Source organism: Notechis scutatus, chromosome Z (genome assembly GCF_049901735.1).
Source record: "Notechis scutatus isolate UNSWTSFEM ecotype Mainland chromosome Z, rNotScu1.2, whole genome shotgun sequence".
Classification (NCBI taxonomy): domain Eukaryota; kingdom Metazoa; phylum Chordata; class Lepidosauria; order Squamata; family Elapidae; genus Notechis; species Notechis scutatus.
This window is the reverse complement of record NC_142025.1, coordinates 120,098,494-120,115,269: the sequence shown is the minus strand read 5'-3', so window position 1 is coordinate 120,115,269 and position 16,776 is coordinate 120,098,494. Positions and strand designations below refer to the sequence as shown.

The 16,776-nt window shown below is 44.6% G+C and overlaps 1 protein-coding gene across 1 annotated transcript in view; it reads left to right on the top strand.

Moving 5' to 3' along the window:
* Window positions 1-301: 301 nt before the first annotated feature.
* Window positions 302-16,776, top strand: part of EFNB3 (ephrin B3) — a 65,587-nt gene continuing 49,112 nt past the window's right edge. Inside the window, exon 1 of the mRNA XM_087948072.1 lies at window positions 302-1,249. Within this exon, the coding sequence (XP_087804198.1) occupies window positions 1,131-1,249 (119 nt within the window). The 5' untranslated portion in view covers window positions 302-1,130. The remainder of the gene's footprint in view (window positions 1,250-16,776) is intronic.

Here is a 16,776-nt window from a genome sequence, read left to right as displayed (position 1 = left end):
CCTCCTCGATTCCTGATTTTCGTATTTTCTCTCTCTCTCTCTCTCTCTCTCTCTGTCTCCCTCCCTCTCCGTCTCTATTCCTCCGTCTCTGTCTCTGTCTCTCTCCCCGCATCATCCATCGTCGGAGTTTCTTCGTTGCTGGGGAAAGGGGGAAAAAAAAGGGAGGAGGAGGTCGCCGAGTCCCCAAATCAGCGCTGCGAGGGATGGAAAAATAGAGGAGGGGTTTGCAAATGATTTTCTCCTCCTCCTCCTCTTTCTCCCCTTTCTTCTTACACACTTTTCCTCACCTCCCTGAGGATCTGGAAGCAGAGCGGCTGGAGGAGCTGACTGGATGAAATTTCTGCCTTTCTGTACTCGTTTCTTGGTTCACCTTTCTTTTCCTTTTTCTTTCTTTCTTTCTTTCTTTCTTTCCTTCCTTCCTTCCTTCCTTCCTTCCTTCCTTCCTTCCTTCCTTCCTTCCTCCCTCTTACCGCCCTTTCTTTCCTTCCTCTCTTACCATCCTTTCCTTCCTCCTTCCTCCTTCCTTCCTTCCCTCCCTCCCTCTCTTTCTTTCTTTCTTTCTTTCTTTCTTTCTTTCTTTCTTTCTTTCTTTCTTTCTTTTCTTTTCTTTTCTTCCCAGCAGGAGGGGGGGGAATGCCCTTCTTTTGGGCAAGTCTTTGCAAGTGGTGGAAACTTTTCGCCTTGGCCCAGATCCTGGTGCCAAAGGAGGATTTATAAAACTTTATTGACCCCGCCAGCGAGATCTAGTAGATTCTTTCCTTAAAAGAAAAAAAGAAGAAGAAAAAAGAACCAAAAACTCTTCCCTCTTCTTCCCTCTCTCTTTCTCTCTCTCTCTCTTTTTTTCTGCCTCTCTCCCTCCACAGATATATTTGGTATGCGCCTCTCTCTCTCTCTCTTGTATCTCTGCTTCTTTTTTCCCACCCTGTTTCGCCAAAGAGGGGAATTCGGAATTGCCTCTTGAAAACCGGCGGGGGTGAGATTGTCCAAAGAAAGAAAGAGAGAGAGAGAAAAAAAACAAAGCGAAAAAGAAGAAAGAAAAGGAAGAGAAAAAAGAAAGAAAGGGAAGGAGGAGAGATCCCGCGAAGGGAGTTTGGTGCCGGCCTCCCCTTACTCTCCTTTTTTTTGCAGTGATGGCCTTTGAAAACTCTGGAGTTGGATTTTATATGGCTTTGCACCTCTGTTTTTGGGAACTCTTGTTCGTAGACGGACTCAGCCTGGAACCTATTTATTGGAACACTTCGAATAAAAAGTAAGCCTTTTTTCTCGGGCCTGGGAGGAAAAATAATAATAATCCAGGTATTGTCTGGGGAGGCAGCTTCAGGTGCTGCACCTTGGGTTGGGTTGGGGAAAATAATGATAATAATAATAATTATTTTTTAAAAATGGCTTTTTTGCAACAACAAAAAAAAATAGTCCAGTTGGGTGGATTGGATTGGCTTTTTTTTTTTTTCTTTTCTTTGTGTTTAAATGGAATTTGGAAGCAGATGCTTTGAGCCAAGAGGAAGATGGGAGCTAGGGAAAATATCAGCTTTGGAGGTGCCCCATGGTTTTTTTTTGGGGGGAAAGGGTGGAGTAGTGGGGAAGGTGGGCACCCCGCTTTGGTTTGGGACAAAGTTAGAAGAGGATGAAGGAGGAGAAGTTTCTTTTCGGCAGTTTCCGGCCAGGCGTGAAAACCTGAACCCCACTTTTCCCTTCTTCAAACTTTTGCCAATTTCACCCCCTACTTTGGGAGCAAAAAAAAAAATATGGGGTGAGGAAAAATTGTCATTACCCTGGTTAAAACCTGGAGGAACAGACACAATACAGGCAGAGAAACAATTTTCTCTTTCTGTCTTCTTCCCTCCCCCTAAAAAGTGTGATATATTCCCCCCACCCCTCCTGTTTGGGCACCAGATTCAGCCTGTTGGTCAAGTTTCCTCGATTATGCCTGGGAAATATGACTTCTTGGACCCCCATATCTTCAAGTTGGCTGTCTGGCGAAGTGTGGGTTTGTGTGTATGTGTGTATATGTGTCTCTCTCTGTGCGTGTATCAACCTCATAATTCCTAAACTGGTTTTCTTGCAAGTTCGGTCTGGAATGTCAGCACTTTTTGCTTTGGGGTTTGCCTTGTCTTGTTTTTTTTTGTTTGGTTTCTGATTTTTTTTTTTTGTTTTTGTTTTCTGTTTCTGATTTGTTTTTGTTTTTTGTTTCCAGTTTTGGCAATCGCAGAAAAAAAATGAATGAATGAATGAATGAATGAATGAAAATTAAAATAAAACCAGGGTGCCTTGAACCTTGGAGTGAAGCTCTGGATTAATTAACTTTGCTGAGGGCAGTGTACTTTTGACCGCAATGTGTTTTGTGTGTGCATTTATGACTTATTGAGGGGGGAGGAAGGGAGAGGGAGAGAGACAACCACACACTCACAAAATACACACAGAGGGCATCTCAAGGTAGGGGAGCGTGTGCCTGTGTGTGCCTCTTTCTTCTCTCTCGCTCTGTGTGTGTGTGTGTGTGTGTGTGTGTGTGTGTGTGTGTGTGTGCTGGTTCTTCCCACTTTTGGGATGGGTTGGGTCTGTCTGGGTTGCAATTTTGCACTTACCTAGAGCGTGTGGCCATTGTGATGATGATGTGTGTATGTGGGGGGGGGTATGTGTGGTTCTCCTCCTCTCCTTGCATTCTTGCACGAATTAAAATTGTGAAATCCGACACAATCCAGTTCTCTCTCTCTCTCTCTCTCTCTCTCTCTCTGTATCTCCTTCCCTCTTTCCATTCAGGGCAGAGTTGATCTCTGCAAAGCCTTTGAAAGTGGATTGGAACCAGATTAAGTGTAACTTCTTGCCTTGAAAAAGGAGTGTGTCTGTGTCTGTGTGTGTATCTTTGTGCAGGGTGGGGTTGGGGGGGGTTAGGATACCAAATGGGAACTTTCTTTCCTTTTCCTTCCTGGTTTTTCAACCCGTTTTCATGCCTGCCAGTCACACTCTAACTCTGGATAATCCCGGACACTTTTCTCTCTTACACACACACACACACTTACACACTCCCCAGGAGTCCGGCCTGACTCCTCATCTGTTAACAATTGTGGCTCCAATAATCCCCCAACAACTTCTAAAACTCAAGTCCTCCCTTGCACACTTTTGAGAGAGAGAGAAGGGAGGGAAGAGGCCGAAGTGAGTTAATTTGGGGTGATGTCATTTTTTTTTCCTCCGGGGAAGGGTCCCTGTGGAAAGAGGGGGAGGGGGAGAGCGAGGGAGAAGAATTAGGGGGGGGTAGAGGGGAATAGGCGAGCTTTGAGAGGGGCTGTCAGAAAAACCTTTCTTGCGCATTAAAGGAGAGAAGGAGAGAAAGAGAGAGAACCACCCTGTGATTCATAAGTGCTACAATTTGCACGCTGTCGCTATGCAAGGCAACGCTTCCTAGCAACAGGAATATATATATTAGAAGTAATGAGTCCTATTTGCCTAAATCACGCTGTGTGTTTTGCTCCTGCCTGAATTCTGATGTTTTTGCTTCCCTTTCCCTCCTTTTAACCCTCTCTTCCAAAAGGGGAAAAAATCGCTCCCGTTTCACGTTTTTGGGGGGTGGGGGAGGTGAGGAGACCCTGCCCCATCTTGAAAACCAGAGGGAGAACAATGGGTTGAGGGCCCAGGGGGGACGCATGACTTGAAGCCAAAGAGGGGAAATTGGACAGACCTGAAGAAGGATGGGGGACCCCTTGAGGGGGGTGTTCCCCCTTTGGTAATGGGGTACACGAGGCTGCCCCTTCTGTGTTGGGTGTCATCTTGCTTGGGGTGATCCATAAAAAAAACGTCAATGCTTCGCCCCTTGAAGGGCAACCTAAAGGAAGGGAAGAAGTTTTAGAAGTGGGGGGGGGGAATAAAATTGGGGTGTCCAAGAGGAAGACCTGTAGCCCATCTCTGAGGTCCACCTCCACCATCCTTGATTGTTACAACAGGTGGGGGAAGGAGAATTCAAATTCAGCTCTGCCCAATTTGTCTGTGGAAAAGTTGAGAAGCGAGAACCGGGATGTGGGACCCGGTCGATTCTTCTCCTTCCAGCTTTCTCTCTCTCACAAGATGCGATGTGGCAATAGCCAGGTGGCACCTGTTGTGTGTTTTTGGGTGTGTGGGTTGGACCAGCTGGAAGATGGACCTTGTAGATTTCTTCTCCTTTCTAATCTCTCCAAGATGCCACGTTGGGGGAAAGGCAGGTTCTGAACATCTACAAGTTGGGTTGTGCTCTCTGGCCATGTGGCAATAGTCAGGTGGCACCTGTTGTGTGTTTTGGGGTGTGGGTGTTGGACATGTTGGAAGATGGAGGGGGTGTGAGAAGTACACCCTGCTGGAGAAGTAGGACTTTAGTAGATCGATCAACATATGCTTGGGTTTGAATCCTTGGAAGCTGTCTAGAAGTTGGAAGTAAGATTTTCCCAAACAATGATACGAACTTCCTGTCCTGCCCACCTCGATTTTAATTATTCCATTGCAAGTTCTCTCATTATTTTCTTTTACAAGGCCATGAATCCAGCCCGTGCTAATATGGAGATTTATTTAAATGCGATAAGTTAATGAGTCAATTAATTGGCTGACCTCCCTATCGGAAAGGCAAAACGTCTTTCTGCGCAGAAGGTGACACTGAGGCAAGATGGTGGAAAGGAAAAGAAAAAGAAAAAAAGGAAAAGAGGAATCAGTTGTGGTGATGTGGCAAAAACCCTGTGTGTGTATAAGGATGAGTGAGCTCAGTGTGATGTTGTTTCCCCTCGCATGAGTTGATGGCTTAGATATTCAGGATGGTTGGGCTTGTCTTTCAGCACAAAAATGAGATGGTTGCCTTCATAATAAGTGGCATAAAAAAACATCAGATTTGCCAAGGGGGACCTGGGATTTGAAAAGGAATTGATGAGCAGCCCAACCCAATGCTCGAACGGTATTTAAAAAAATTGGTGCCACAAATATTTCGTGTTTTAAAGAGTCTGCCACCAATATTTTGTGTTCAAAATGTCTGACAAAAAAATTTCATGTTCAAAAAGTCTGCCACAAATATTTCGTGTTCAAGAAGCGTGCCACCAATATTTCATGTTCAAAATGTCTGCCACAAATATTTCGCGTTCAAAAAGGTCTGCCACCAATATTTCATGTTAAAAAAACTCTATTACAAATATTTTGGATTCAAAAAAAGTCCACCACAAATATTTCATATTAAAAAAAAAAACGTCCACCATCTTTATTTCAGGTTAAAAAGAAGTCTGCCACAAATATTTTGGGCTAAAAAAGTCTTCCGCAAATATTTCATATGAAAAGAACTCTATCACAAATATTTCATGTTAAAAAAACTCTACCACAAATACCTCGTACTTAAAAAAGTCCACCACAAATATTTCATAGTAAAAAAAAATCCGGCACAAATTTCATGTTAAGCGAAGTCTGCCACAAATATTTCGTGTTAAAAAAGTCTGCCAATTATTTTGTGTTCAAGAAGTCTGCCACCAATATTTCATGTTTAAAAAGTCTGCCACAAATATTTTGTGTTAAAAAAAAATCCACCACAAATATTTTGCGTTGAAAAAAGCCTGCCACAAATAATTTTGTGTTAAAATAAATCCACCATAAATATTCAGGATTTAAAAAAAAAAAATCTGCCACAATTTTTTTGAGAGTGTGTTTTGCTGGGTGACCCGAAATCTACATGTGAGAGTCCTTCACATCTTCACATGTTTTGGCATGTGGCAATACTGTCCTTTGGAGGCTGGTGCATCCCGATCTTTCTGGCCACGAATGTGCATACTTCCCAAAAAAAGGTTCCAAATATTAACTGTCTTCCAGCCACATCAGAAACCAGTGAAGATGGCAGCTCTGATTGTGCAAGGGAAGCCTGGCCCACTGTGTCTCGTGCGTTGCACCTGTGCCATGCGCATGAAAAAATAGGGCAGAGATTTGGTTGCACAAACAGGGAGGTCATCTTGACTTTTTTTTAAAAAAATAAAAATAAAAATTGACAGACGCTCTCCTGACCCAGAATCCATCTTCTATCTTTCTCGACTTTTCGATATTTCGATCGGGATTAATTCACACTAGAATAACCCTCGTTTGTACTCTGAATTTGAAATCGGGTACGAAGCGAAAAGGATGTCTGTTCTGGTTGACGGGTGCTTGTTCTGGTTTACGTCGGGGTCAAGGGAAGTTAGTCTGGCTTAATTCTCTTTTAATGTCTCGCTTTCAGCAAAAATAAAGTCAAAATGAGGATTTGTTTGCAAAGTTTTAGCTCTGGATTCTGGAAAGGGGGACTTAAATCTAGATTTATCGGTCAAAAAGAAGATAATTAAATCTCTCATACGTCTGGTCATGTAACAGTGGGTGCGAAGACCCCTCCCTGGTTTTCAAGCAACAGAGCAATCCTTAAAAGAACCATGATTTAAATGAACTAGAGGTAGTCTTTGACTTATGGCCGAAATGTTTGTTGCTAAGCGAGATGGTTGTTAAGTGAGTTTTGTCCCGTTTGACAACAGTTGTCAAGGGAATCACTGCAGTTGTTAAGTTAGTGGCATGGTTGTTAAGTGAATCCGGCTTCGCCACTGACTCGTTGGAAGGTCGCAAAAGGAGATCATGTGACCGTAAATATGAGTCAGTTGCCAAGTGTCCGAATTTTGATCCCATGACCACAGGGATGGTGCGATGGTCATAAGTGTGAAAAATGGTCCTACATCAGTTTTTACAGTGTCCTTGTAACTTGAGACATCACTAAATGAACTGTTGTAATTTGAGGACTGTCTAATAATCTGACCTAATACAGATAGTCCTCCATTTAAAAACATTCACTTAGCAACTATTCAAAGTCACAATCATCTCCTTTTAACGACCCCCATAATCCCTTGCGGGGTGGAGTCTGGGCAACTGAATGGAGCTAGCAGGTTGTTTTACTGGCCGGATGCCCTTCCTGTCGCCAATGCGGAGTTTTGTTAGGGAGATATATTCTCATTGTGCCCAGAGGGAGAAATATCTGCCTCTACCTAGGATCGAACTCACAGCCTCCTGACTATGAGGCGAGGGCTCTATGTCTAGGCCACTGCACCCCTCCTTCAAAGTCCCAATGACCTTGAAAAAAAGTTCCCTGGGATTGGTCCTCGCACTTACGACCATGGTGTGATCAAAATTGGAACGTTTAGCAACCGGCATATCTTTTACAATGGTCGTAGGGTCACATGATCACCTGTGGTGACCTCTCCAGCCAATTTCCAACAGGCCATTCGATGGGAGGGGCACAGCCAGATTCGCTTAACGACCATGCAATTCACTTAACAACTACAGCGATTCATCCCCAGGGCCGAAAAGGTTTTTAAAATCAGGCGCAACTTGTTCAAGAGCTGCAGTGGAAATTTTGGTCTCAGTTGCTGTCGTAAGGCGAGGACCGGCTGTATGGAAAACTTCCTAGAGTTTTCTCTACTGATTTACTGCATAAAATTTTATAGTATTGCTTTACGGAATAAAATTTTGGAAAACGCCCGTTGGATGCCGACGCTTGGTTTACGTCTTGGGCCGCTGTTTTGCAAACCTCTTGTCATGTGTGACATAGAAAGCTTGTCTGCAGCACAATTTGAAACAGGGGTGTGTTAAAAATTGTATTGCCTTGCACTGTCGTTATCCTGTCTCTTTCGGTCCTGTCGGTTTCCAGCTTCCTCCGCTGCATCCCATTTGTGGGCAGAGACCAGGGATGGGATTCAGCCGGTTCAGACCGGTTTGAGTGAACCGGCTGTTAAATCTGCATCTGGTTCACTGAACCGGTATTTGAAATGACCGGCTGGCCCCACCTACCTCATCCCTTCCCTCCAAGGACTGACCCGTTTTGGATGCAGGTAAGTGGCCCGTTTTGGATGCAGGTAAGTGTAGGGTCCGTGCAAAAAAAAAAAAAATGGGTCGAACCAGAAGTTCCAGTAGTCAGGAAATGGGCCTGTTTGTGGCTTCCGGTGGGCCAGGGGAGGCCATTTTCGCCCTCCTAGATTCTGGGGAAGGCGAAAAACGCCCTCCCAGAAATTCCGGTAGGCCACGCCCACCCAGCAACCGGGCAGCAAACCGATCGCTGGGATTTTTTAATCCCACCCCTGGTAGAGACCGAAAACAGCCTTTCTGTTTTATGGCCAGGTAAGTCCTCGATTTACAACAGTCCCTTGTGTGACTCATCCAAAGTCACCACAGTGCTGAAAAAACGGCAGTTTTTCACTTACGACGGTTGCAATATGCCATCCCTGGGGTCACGTAAAACTTCACGGGCTTGGTATCTCATTCGTATTTATGACGGTCGCGGCCCCCACCCCACCCCCGGGGTTGCGCGATCCCCTTTTGCGACCTTCTGACTAGCCAAGTTGAACAGGGAAGCTGGATTCACTTTAACGATCGTGTTACTGACTTAACAACTGCAGGGCTTCCCTTAACGACAGAGGCGAGAAATATCATCAAATCGGGCAAAACTCACTTCACCGTCTCGCTTAGCAGCAGAAATGTTGGGCTCAATTGCGGTCCTAAGTCGAGGACTACACCCACACACACCCCTAAAATTTGAAAATTGTTTTTTGGGGGGATCTTTCTTCTGGCCTAAAGTAAATCACTGACCCAAAAGTTCAGCCAAATCTTTGACTTTGAACAAGACACCTGAGAAGATTTGAGGTTTAAGTGTTGGTCTTCTGAAGATGTTTGTCCTGGCCTTCTTCTTGAAGAATCCAAGATGTTCATCCATACATTCTCCAGAAGATCTTCTCAAGGACCTGGTGTTTTTCCGAAGATGTTTTTGGAGTCCTTAGAAGTGACCTCCTCAAAGAAAGTTGAGATGGTTGTTATGAAGTCCTGGTTGCAACCATCATCTGGATCTCTTCTCTGTGGACACCTCCATTATCTTCATGTAGATCACTGTTTCTCAAACTTGGTGACGTTAAGATGGGTGGACTTCAAAGTTCTGGGAGCTGAAAAGTCCACCAACATTGCCGAGTTTGAGATATGACGGTTTATATCAGGAGTTTCCAAACTTGGCAACTTTAAGACCTGTAGACATCAACTTCCAGAATTCATCGTGCTGGCTGAGGAATTCTGGGGGTTGAAGTCCACAAGTCTTAAAATTGCCAAGTTTGGAGAGCCCTGGACTACATGAAAACAAGTTCTGTAGATGATGTTCCACCTCGAAGTTTGGAGAACTTTTGTCTACACAAAAACATCTTCTCAAGGTGATTTTCCACCTTGGAGTTTGGAGACTGCTGGTCTACATGAAAAGAAGTCCTCAAGTTGATTCTCTGTCTTGAAGTTTGGAGATCCCTGGTCTACACGAAAACAAGTTCTTGAATTGATGCTCTGTCTTGAAGGTTGGAGATCTCTGGTCTACACGAAAACAACTTCTCAAGGCCATGTTTTACCTTGAAGTTTGGAGACCCCTGGTCTACATGAAAATAATTTCTGAACATGATGTTTTATCTTGAAGTTTGGAGATCCCTGGTCTATACAAAGACTTCTCAAATCAATGTTCTGCCTTGGAGTTTGGAGACCTCTGGTCTACACGAAGACAATGTTCCAAAACCACCGTCTGCTTTTCTTGATCCCTCCCGAACAGCTTCCAAGAACCAGATCCTTCACATCTGCAGATGACACAGCAGCAAATTCACAACCCAACAGCGAAGAGCGAGCCACACTTGCCTAGGCGTGAAGACATTTCCTTCCTCTTGACGTTCACCTATCATTCCTCGGCAAACAGATGTCGAGGTGTCTAAGGTGTTTTGTATTTTATCTCCTGCGCTGCTGCGGAGAATATATCGTTCTTTCTCCTTTCCCCCTGCCCCCCACCCGCCCTTTGCTACCCAGTTCCGGCGTATGTGTGAATCCCACCTCTTGAAGGGTGTGTAAACCCTCCCGAGCAAATATGCATGCAGTGAAATTCATAGTTACACAACGTGCTGTTTCTTTCCAGAGTCGACAATGTTGGATAAGTGTAAAAATAAAAAATGAAAAAAATCCGGAAAATTTGCAAATCCCCCCACCCACCCAAAAATGGAAATTCATGCATGCACGGAAAATAAAATATGACCCGAATTAGATGGCACCAGTTCTGTAGACATTGTCCGTATGGATGGTTCTCAGTGTCAGGATTCCAGCAATTGCCCTCATCATGAGCCTTGAGCCGGTCTTCAAAAAAAATAATAATCCAAAATATTTATTAGGAGCAACATGTTGGCATTAACCTTGATGAAGCCAACTCTGGCATATGTAATTTACAGTCCCCTGTGACCCTGTTTTTTCCTCCCCCCGTGTGTCATAAATCAGATTCTCCAATTGAGCACGTTCACAGCCTGGTGGGTGTCATCATTCACGTTCTCCAATTAAAAATTAAAAAGCTCTGGTAGTTTAGTCACAATCTTTTAAAGATAAAGAGTTGGAATGTACTTCCACTTCCAAACTGCTGCACTGCCCTTCCAGTTCCCTTCCTCTCCCCGCCCGCCTTTTTTTTTTATTATTATGGCAACTGCTAAAGCAGGCATAAGAATGTTTTTTGACACTTGGCTTACGACCACAATCGAGCCTCCACATTTCCGTTGCTAAGTGCGATGGTTGTTCGGGCCCCCATTTTACCACCTATTTTTGTGCATGGTTGCTAAGTGAGTCCCTTGTCGTGAAGTGAATCCGGCTTCCCCTGTTGACTTGGCCGGTCGGGAGGTTGCCCAAAACGTTGACCTCTGGGGCGCTACGAGCGTCATAACTGTGAGTTCAAGTCAAGGTGTCTGAAATTTGGACCGTGTGACTCTGGGGGCGCTGCCAACATCGTAAGTATGAACAGTGGGGTGTAAGTCCCTTTTTTCAGTGCCGTTGGAACTCCAGTCGCTAAAGGAACGGTTGTAAGTCAAGGACTACCTAGAGATATGGCTTGCACTAGTCCTTATAGACTTCTCTCGACAGGTGGTCCTCGACAACCACAATGGAGCCCCACATTTCTGTCGCTAAGTGAGATGGTTGTTAAGTGAGTTTGGGGACCCCCCGTTTTATGACCTGTCTTGCCAGGGCTGTTAAAGGGAATTCCTGCAGTTGTTTCGTTTAGTGATGCGGTCATTAAGTGGATCTGGATTCCTCACTGCTTGTCCGAAGGTTGCCAAAGGGGATCGCGGGGGACCCCTGGGACCGTCATAAATATGAGTCGGTTGCCAAGTGTCTGAATTTTGATCATGTGACCACGGGGATGTTGCAACGGTCGTAAGTGTGAAAAACGGTCATAAGTCGCCCTTTTCAGTGCCGTTGCAACTTCGGTTACTAAATGAACGGTCGTAAGTCAAGGGCTGCCTGTATGTTTCAATCAGTGCCAATTTTCTCTGTTTCTGCTGTCCTTTTTCCATTCTCTTTTCTTCTTTAGGCATAAATATCTATCTGTTTATCTATCTATCTCTATCTATCTATCCATATCATCTCTATCTCTATCTATCTACTATAATCCATTATCTATCTATCTTCTATCATCTATCATCTGTATCTATCTATCATCAATCCATCATCTATCTATCTCTATCTATCTCAATCAATAATCTATCTTCTATCTTTTATCGTCTATCTTATCTCTATATTATCCATCGTCTATCTCCCTCCCTCCCTTCCTTCCTTCCTTCCTCCCTCCCTCTCTCTCTCCCTCCCTCTTCCTTCCTTCCACTTTTCTCTCCCTCCCTCCCTCCCTTCCCCCTCCCTCCCTTCCCCCTCTCTTTCTTTCTTTCTTTCTTTCTTTCTTTCTTTCTTTCTTTCTTTCTTTCTTTCTTTCCTTCCTTCCTTCCTTCCTTCCTTCCTTCCTTCCTTCCTTCCTTCCTTCCTTCCTTCCTTCCTTCCTTCCTTCTTTCTTTCTTTCTTTCTTTCTTTCTTTCTTTCTTTCTTTCTTTCTTTCTTTCTTTCTTTCTTTCTTTCTTTCTCTCCAAAGAGGCAGGAAAGTTGTGGCTCTCACCCACACCGAACCCACCAATTTCAAACCACTTACTTTGTGCCCTTAACTTTTTCTTCAGCTTGGCTTGTGGCCAACTGTCATTTTTTTTTCCTGACGGGTGGCTTGTCTGTCCCCCTTCACCCCTCCCCCTGGCACTCCATCTCCTCCGCAGGGTCTGGGTGTGACAGAACCTGCCCCGGCGGTCGGGAGAGGTCAGATTGGAGGATCTTTGCGGGTCTCCACAAGACCTTCTCATTATTTCGTGCTATAATCTTCCTCTCAAAGCCACAAGAAAAGCCACAAGGGTCTTCGGATGCTTTCCAAAGTCTTTCCGTTGCAGGAAGAAATCGTTGGCTTCTAAAAAATATTTTTTTCCCCCCTTCGTAGGTAGCACAATGGAAAAAAGAGAGATCTTTTGCCCTGGGATGAAATTTTTTCCCCTTTAAATTTGTGGAATGGGAAAGAAATAGGTACCGTTTTGTTAGGGTTTTCCAGTTAGCTGGGTTTTTTGTCTTAGTTGAGGTCAGAGGTCAGGGTGCAGAGGCAAACTTGCAAAACTTGGAAAGAAAAAAGAATTGCAAATAATAAGAAGCGTTCTTCTGCAGTGAGTGGCGAACAGAAGGAACAGAAAACAGCTAGTCCTCGTCTTACAGCTCTAGCCGAGGCCCAACTTTCCGCTGCTAAGCGAGACGCCACTTAAGTGACTTCTGGGGAGTTGAAGTCCCACCCCTTTTATAATCGTCAAGTTTGAGGGGGTGAAAAAATAGGATTACTGCTCCAATTTTTAGTGCTCCAGAGGCAGCACTGCAGACTACAACTCCCATCATCCACATCCGGTGGTGCTGCTCCGGAGAGGTTTGGGGGGGACAGGGGATGACAACTTTGAAGGTGATGTGTAGCCACAACTTTCTTGGGCCTGTCCACAACCGGTGCCATATTTGCAAAAAAAAAAAAAAACCTGGTTCTTTCTTGCCGGCTCCGGCGTGCACCGAAACAAACGTGATTAATCGATTAACATTTTAATCACAGGTTAAAATTTACCACCCACCGAGTTTATTACAAATTGATTTTTTTTTCAACACACACACACACACACACAAACAACAAGGCTGACTTCCTCGACAGGCCTAATTTGCAAAGCAGGCAACAGATCTGAAAAATACGAGCGATTTAAACAAAGACACAAAGACGGTTGTAATTTTTTGTTTTGGACCCGCTGTGTAAAATTCCCGATAGATCCCAAAGGGGAGAAACTCCCCAGTCCAATCCGGCTTGAAAAGAGACACAAATTGGCACAAACACACATGCCCCGTCTTTTTCCGTCTCAGCTTCCTGAGTTTTGGGGACAATTTGATCAGAACGAGTTGGAAGGGACCTTGGAGGTCTTCTAGTCCAACCCCTTGCTCAAGCAGGAAACACCCTACACCATTCTGGACAGATGTTGTCCAATCTCTTCTTGAAAACCTCTGGTGTTGGAGCACCCAGAACTTCTGGTGGCGAGCTGTTCCACTGGTTAATTCGTTCTCACGGTTTGCAAGTTTCTCCTTAGTTCTAATTGCTTCTCTCTTTGATTAGTTTCCATCCGTTGCTCTGTGTCCTGCCTTCTAGTAACTTGAAAAATAGCTTGACCCCCTCTTCTTTGGGGCACTCCCTCACTGCTATCATGTTCCCCCCATTCCTTCTTTTCATTAAACTAGACATACCCAATCCCTGCAGCCGTTCTTCGTATGTTTTGGCCTCTAGTTCCCTAATCATTTTAGTTGCTCTTCTCTGCACTCTTTCCAGAGTCTCAAAAATCTATTTTTATATCATGGTGACCGAAACTGGATGCAGGGTTCCGCGTGTGGCCTTATCAAGGCGTTATAAAAGAGTATGAACGCTTCACATGATGTATATACCCCCATTCTGGTTTGCTTACTCTCTTGTAATCCCTTCCTCTGCGATCTCTCCACTCTAGGAGATAGGAGGAAAAATAAAACAGGCATGGCTGACTGGAGAATCCTGGGGTCTTAGCAAGGCCTTATAAAGAGGTACTAACACTTCACGTGATCTTGATTCTATCCCTCTGTTAGTGCAACCTGGGATTGCATTGGCTTTTTTGGCAGCCGCCGCACACTCCTGACTCACACTTAAGTGGTTGTCTACTAGGACTCCCAAGATTCCTCTCGCAGTTACTACTATTGAGCAAAGTTTCACCTAATCTGTATACACTTGTTTTTCTTGCCTAAATTTAAAACTCTGCCTTTTGTCTCACCATTGAATTTCATTTTGTTAGCTAGGGCCCAGTGTTCAAGTCTGTTGAGAATTCTTCTGAATCTTGATTGAGTCTATCTTCCGGGGTGTTGGCGAGAAGGAGGGGGAGGGGAGGGAGAAGGGAAGGGAAGGGAAGGGGAGAAAGAAAGAAAGAGAGAGGGAGGGAGGGAGGGAGAGAAGGAGGAAAGAAGCAAAGAAGGAAGAAAGAAGAAAGGAAGGAAGGAAGGAAGGAAGGAAGGAAGGAAGGAAGGAAGGAAGGAAGGAAGGAAAGATGGGAAGGAGAAGAAAAGGAAGGAAGAAAAGAAAGAGAGAGAAAGAAAAAGAATAAAAGAAGGAGGTAAATGAAGGAAGGAAAGAAATACGGAAGGAAGAAGAAAGGGAAAAAGAAAGAGAAAAGGAAAGATAGAGAAAGAAAGGAGAGATGGAAAGGAGAAGAAAAGGAAGGAAGATGAAGAAAAAGAAAGAGAGAAAAAGAAAAGGAAGGAAAGTAAGAAAGGAAAAAGAATAAAAGAAATAGAGAAAGAAGAGAAAGTAAGGAAAGAAGGAAGGAAGAAGAAAGAAAAAGAAAAGAAAGAAAAGGAAAGAAAGAAGGAAAGAAAAGGAAAAGAAAGATGGGAAGGAGAAGAAAGGGAAAAAAGAAAAAGAAAGAAAGAAAAAGAAAGAAAGAAAGAAAGAAATAGAGACAAAAGAAGGAAGGAAAGAACGTCCCTGGTAGAGCCTCACCTCTCAGCATTTAGGAAGTTCTCTCTCTGTTAGGAATCGGAAGTGAGATGCTACTACAGGTAGTCCTCAACTTAACGACCGCCATTAGAACCAGCATTTTATGTTGCTAAGCAGAGCGGATGTTACAGCCTCCTTTGTGGCAGTTGCTAAGCGAATCACTTCCGCTGAGGGTGAATCACCACCGTTGCTAAGCAAATCCCGGGTCGTTAAGCGAACCATGTGCGGCCCTTAAACAAACCCGGCTCCCCCCACACACACACAATTGTTTGGAATGGTTGGCAGAGGCTCATCGTGGCATGACGCTTCCACCAACCTAAATACCTCCTCGGTTGCCCATCGCCCAAAGTTTGACCCCAGGAACGTCGTACGAGGTGGCCACAACGGTCATTAAGGGTGGAAAAAACGGTCCTCGGTCTCGTTTTTCCCCGTACTGTCCTCCCTTTGGTCACTAAGCAAACGGTCGTAAGGTGAGGACCGTCTGTTATTTCTCATTTTGGCCTGGCAAACGGATTGCTAGCAAGCCTCTTCACGACCTTTCCTTCTGTAAGAAAAATCCATTTCCCCCCATAATTTCCCCCTTTTTCGTCCTCCGAGATCCCTTCTCCGTCGTTTTTCCGGAAATCCTTCCAATTCTCACCCCACTCCTGGGAGGAATCCTTTCTTCCTTCTTTCTCTTCTTTCTCTCTTTCTTTTATTCTTTCTTTCCTTCCTTTTTTCTTTCCTTCCTTTTTCTTTCCTTTCTCTCTCTTTCTTTTCCTCCATCTTCCTTCCTTTTTTTGGCAGATGTTTTCAAAGGGGGCTCGAAATGTAATCTCCCCTCCACCCCTCTTCTCCTTTTAAGGCTTCAAATGCCCCCATATGGGTGCCCCAGAAGAGCAGGGGTTTGATTCAGGTGAATTTTTAACCATGGTTTGCAAATTGGTTTTGTCCTCTCCCCCCCCCCCCCTCCTTTCCTCCCTGGCTCTTGAGGTTGATTTGCGGCCTATTCATCCGAGACACCCCCTCTCCCCCCCGCCTTTCTTTCTTGTTTTGGCTTTTAAGGCAAATGGTTGCTGTGCATTTTTCTTTGGTTGTTGTTGTTGTTTTTAGGTATATATACAGGGAGCCCCGGCATCTTCCCAATAAGAGAAAGAGAGAGGGGGAGAGAAAGAGAGAAAGAATGGGAGGGAGAGAAAGAAGAGAAGGGAGGGGAGCGAGAAAAGAGAAAGAGGGAAAGAGAAAGAAAGGGGGAGAGAAAGAGAAAGAGAAAGGGGAGAGAGAGAAAGAGAAAGAGGAGAGAGGGAGAGAGAAGGAGAAAGAGAGAAAGAGAAAGAATGGGAGGGAGAGAAAGAAAAAGAGGGGAGAGAGGGAGAAAGAGAGAAAGAGAAAGAATGGGAGGGAGAGAAAGAGGGGAGAAAGAAAGAGGGGAGTGAGAAAGAGGGAAAGAGAAAGAAAGGGGGAGAGAAAGAGAAAGGGGGAGAGAGAAAGAGAAAAAGGGGGAGAGGGAGGGGGAGAGAGAGAAAGAATGGGAGGGAGAGAAAGAATGGGAGGGAGAGAAAGAGGGGAGAAAGAGAAAGAGGGGAGTGAGAAAGAAAGGGAAAGAGAAAGAAAGGGGGAGAGAAAGATAAAGAATGGGAGGGAGAGAAAGAAAAAGGGGGAGAGGGAGAAAGAGAGAAAGAGAAAAGGGGGAGAGGGAGGGAGAGAGAGAGAAAGAGGGGAGCGAGAAAGGGAGAAAGGGAAAGAGAAAGAAAGGGGGAGAGAAAGAGAAAGTGGGAGAGAGAGAAAGAGAAAAAGTGGGGAGAGAGGGAGGGGGAGAGAGAAAGAGAAAAATGGGAGAGAGAGAAAGAAAAAGAGTGGGTGAGAGAGAAATAAAATATTTTGTAATAACTCTTCGGTCCTCCCATTTTTGCTTAATT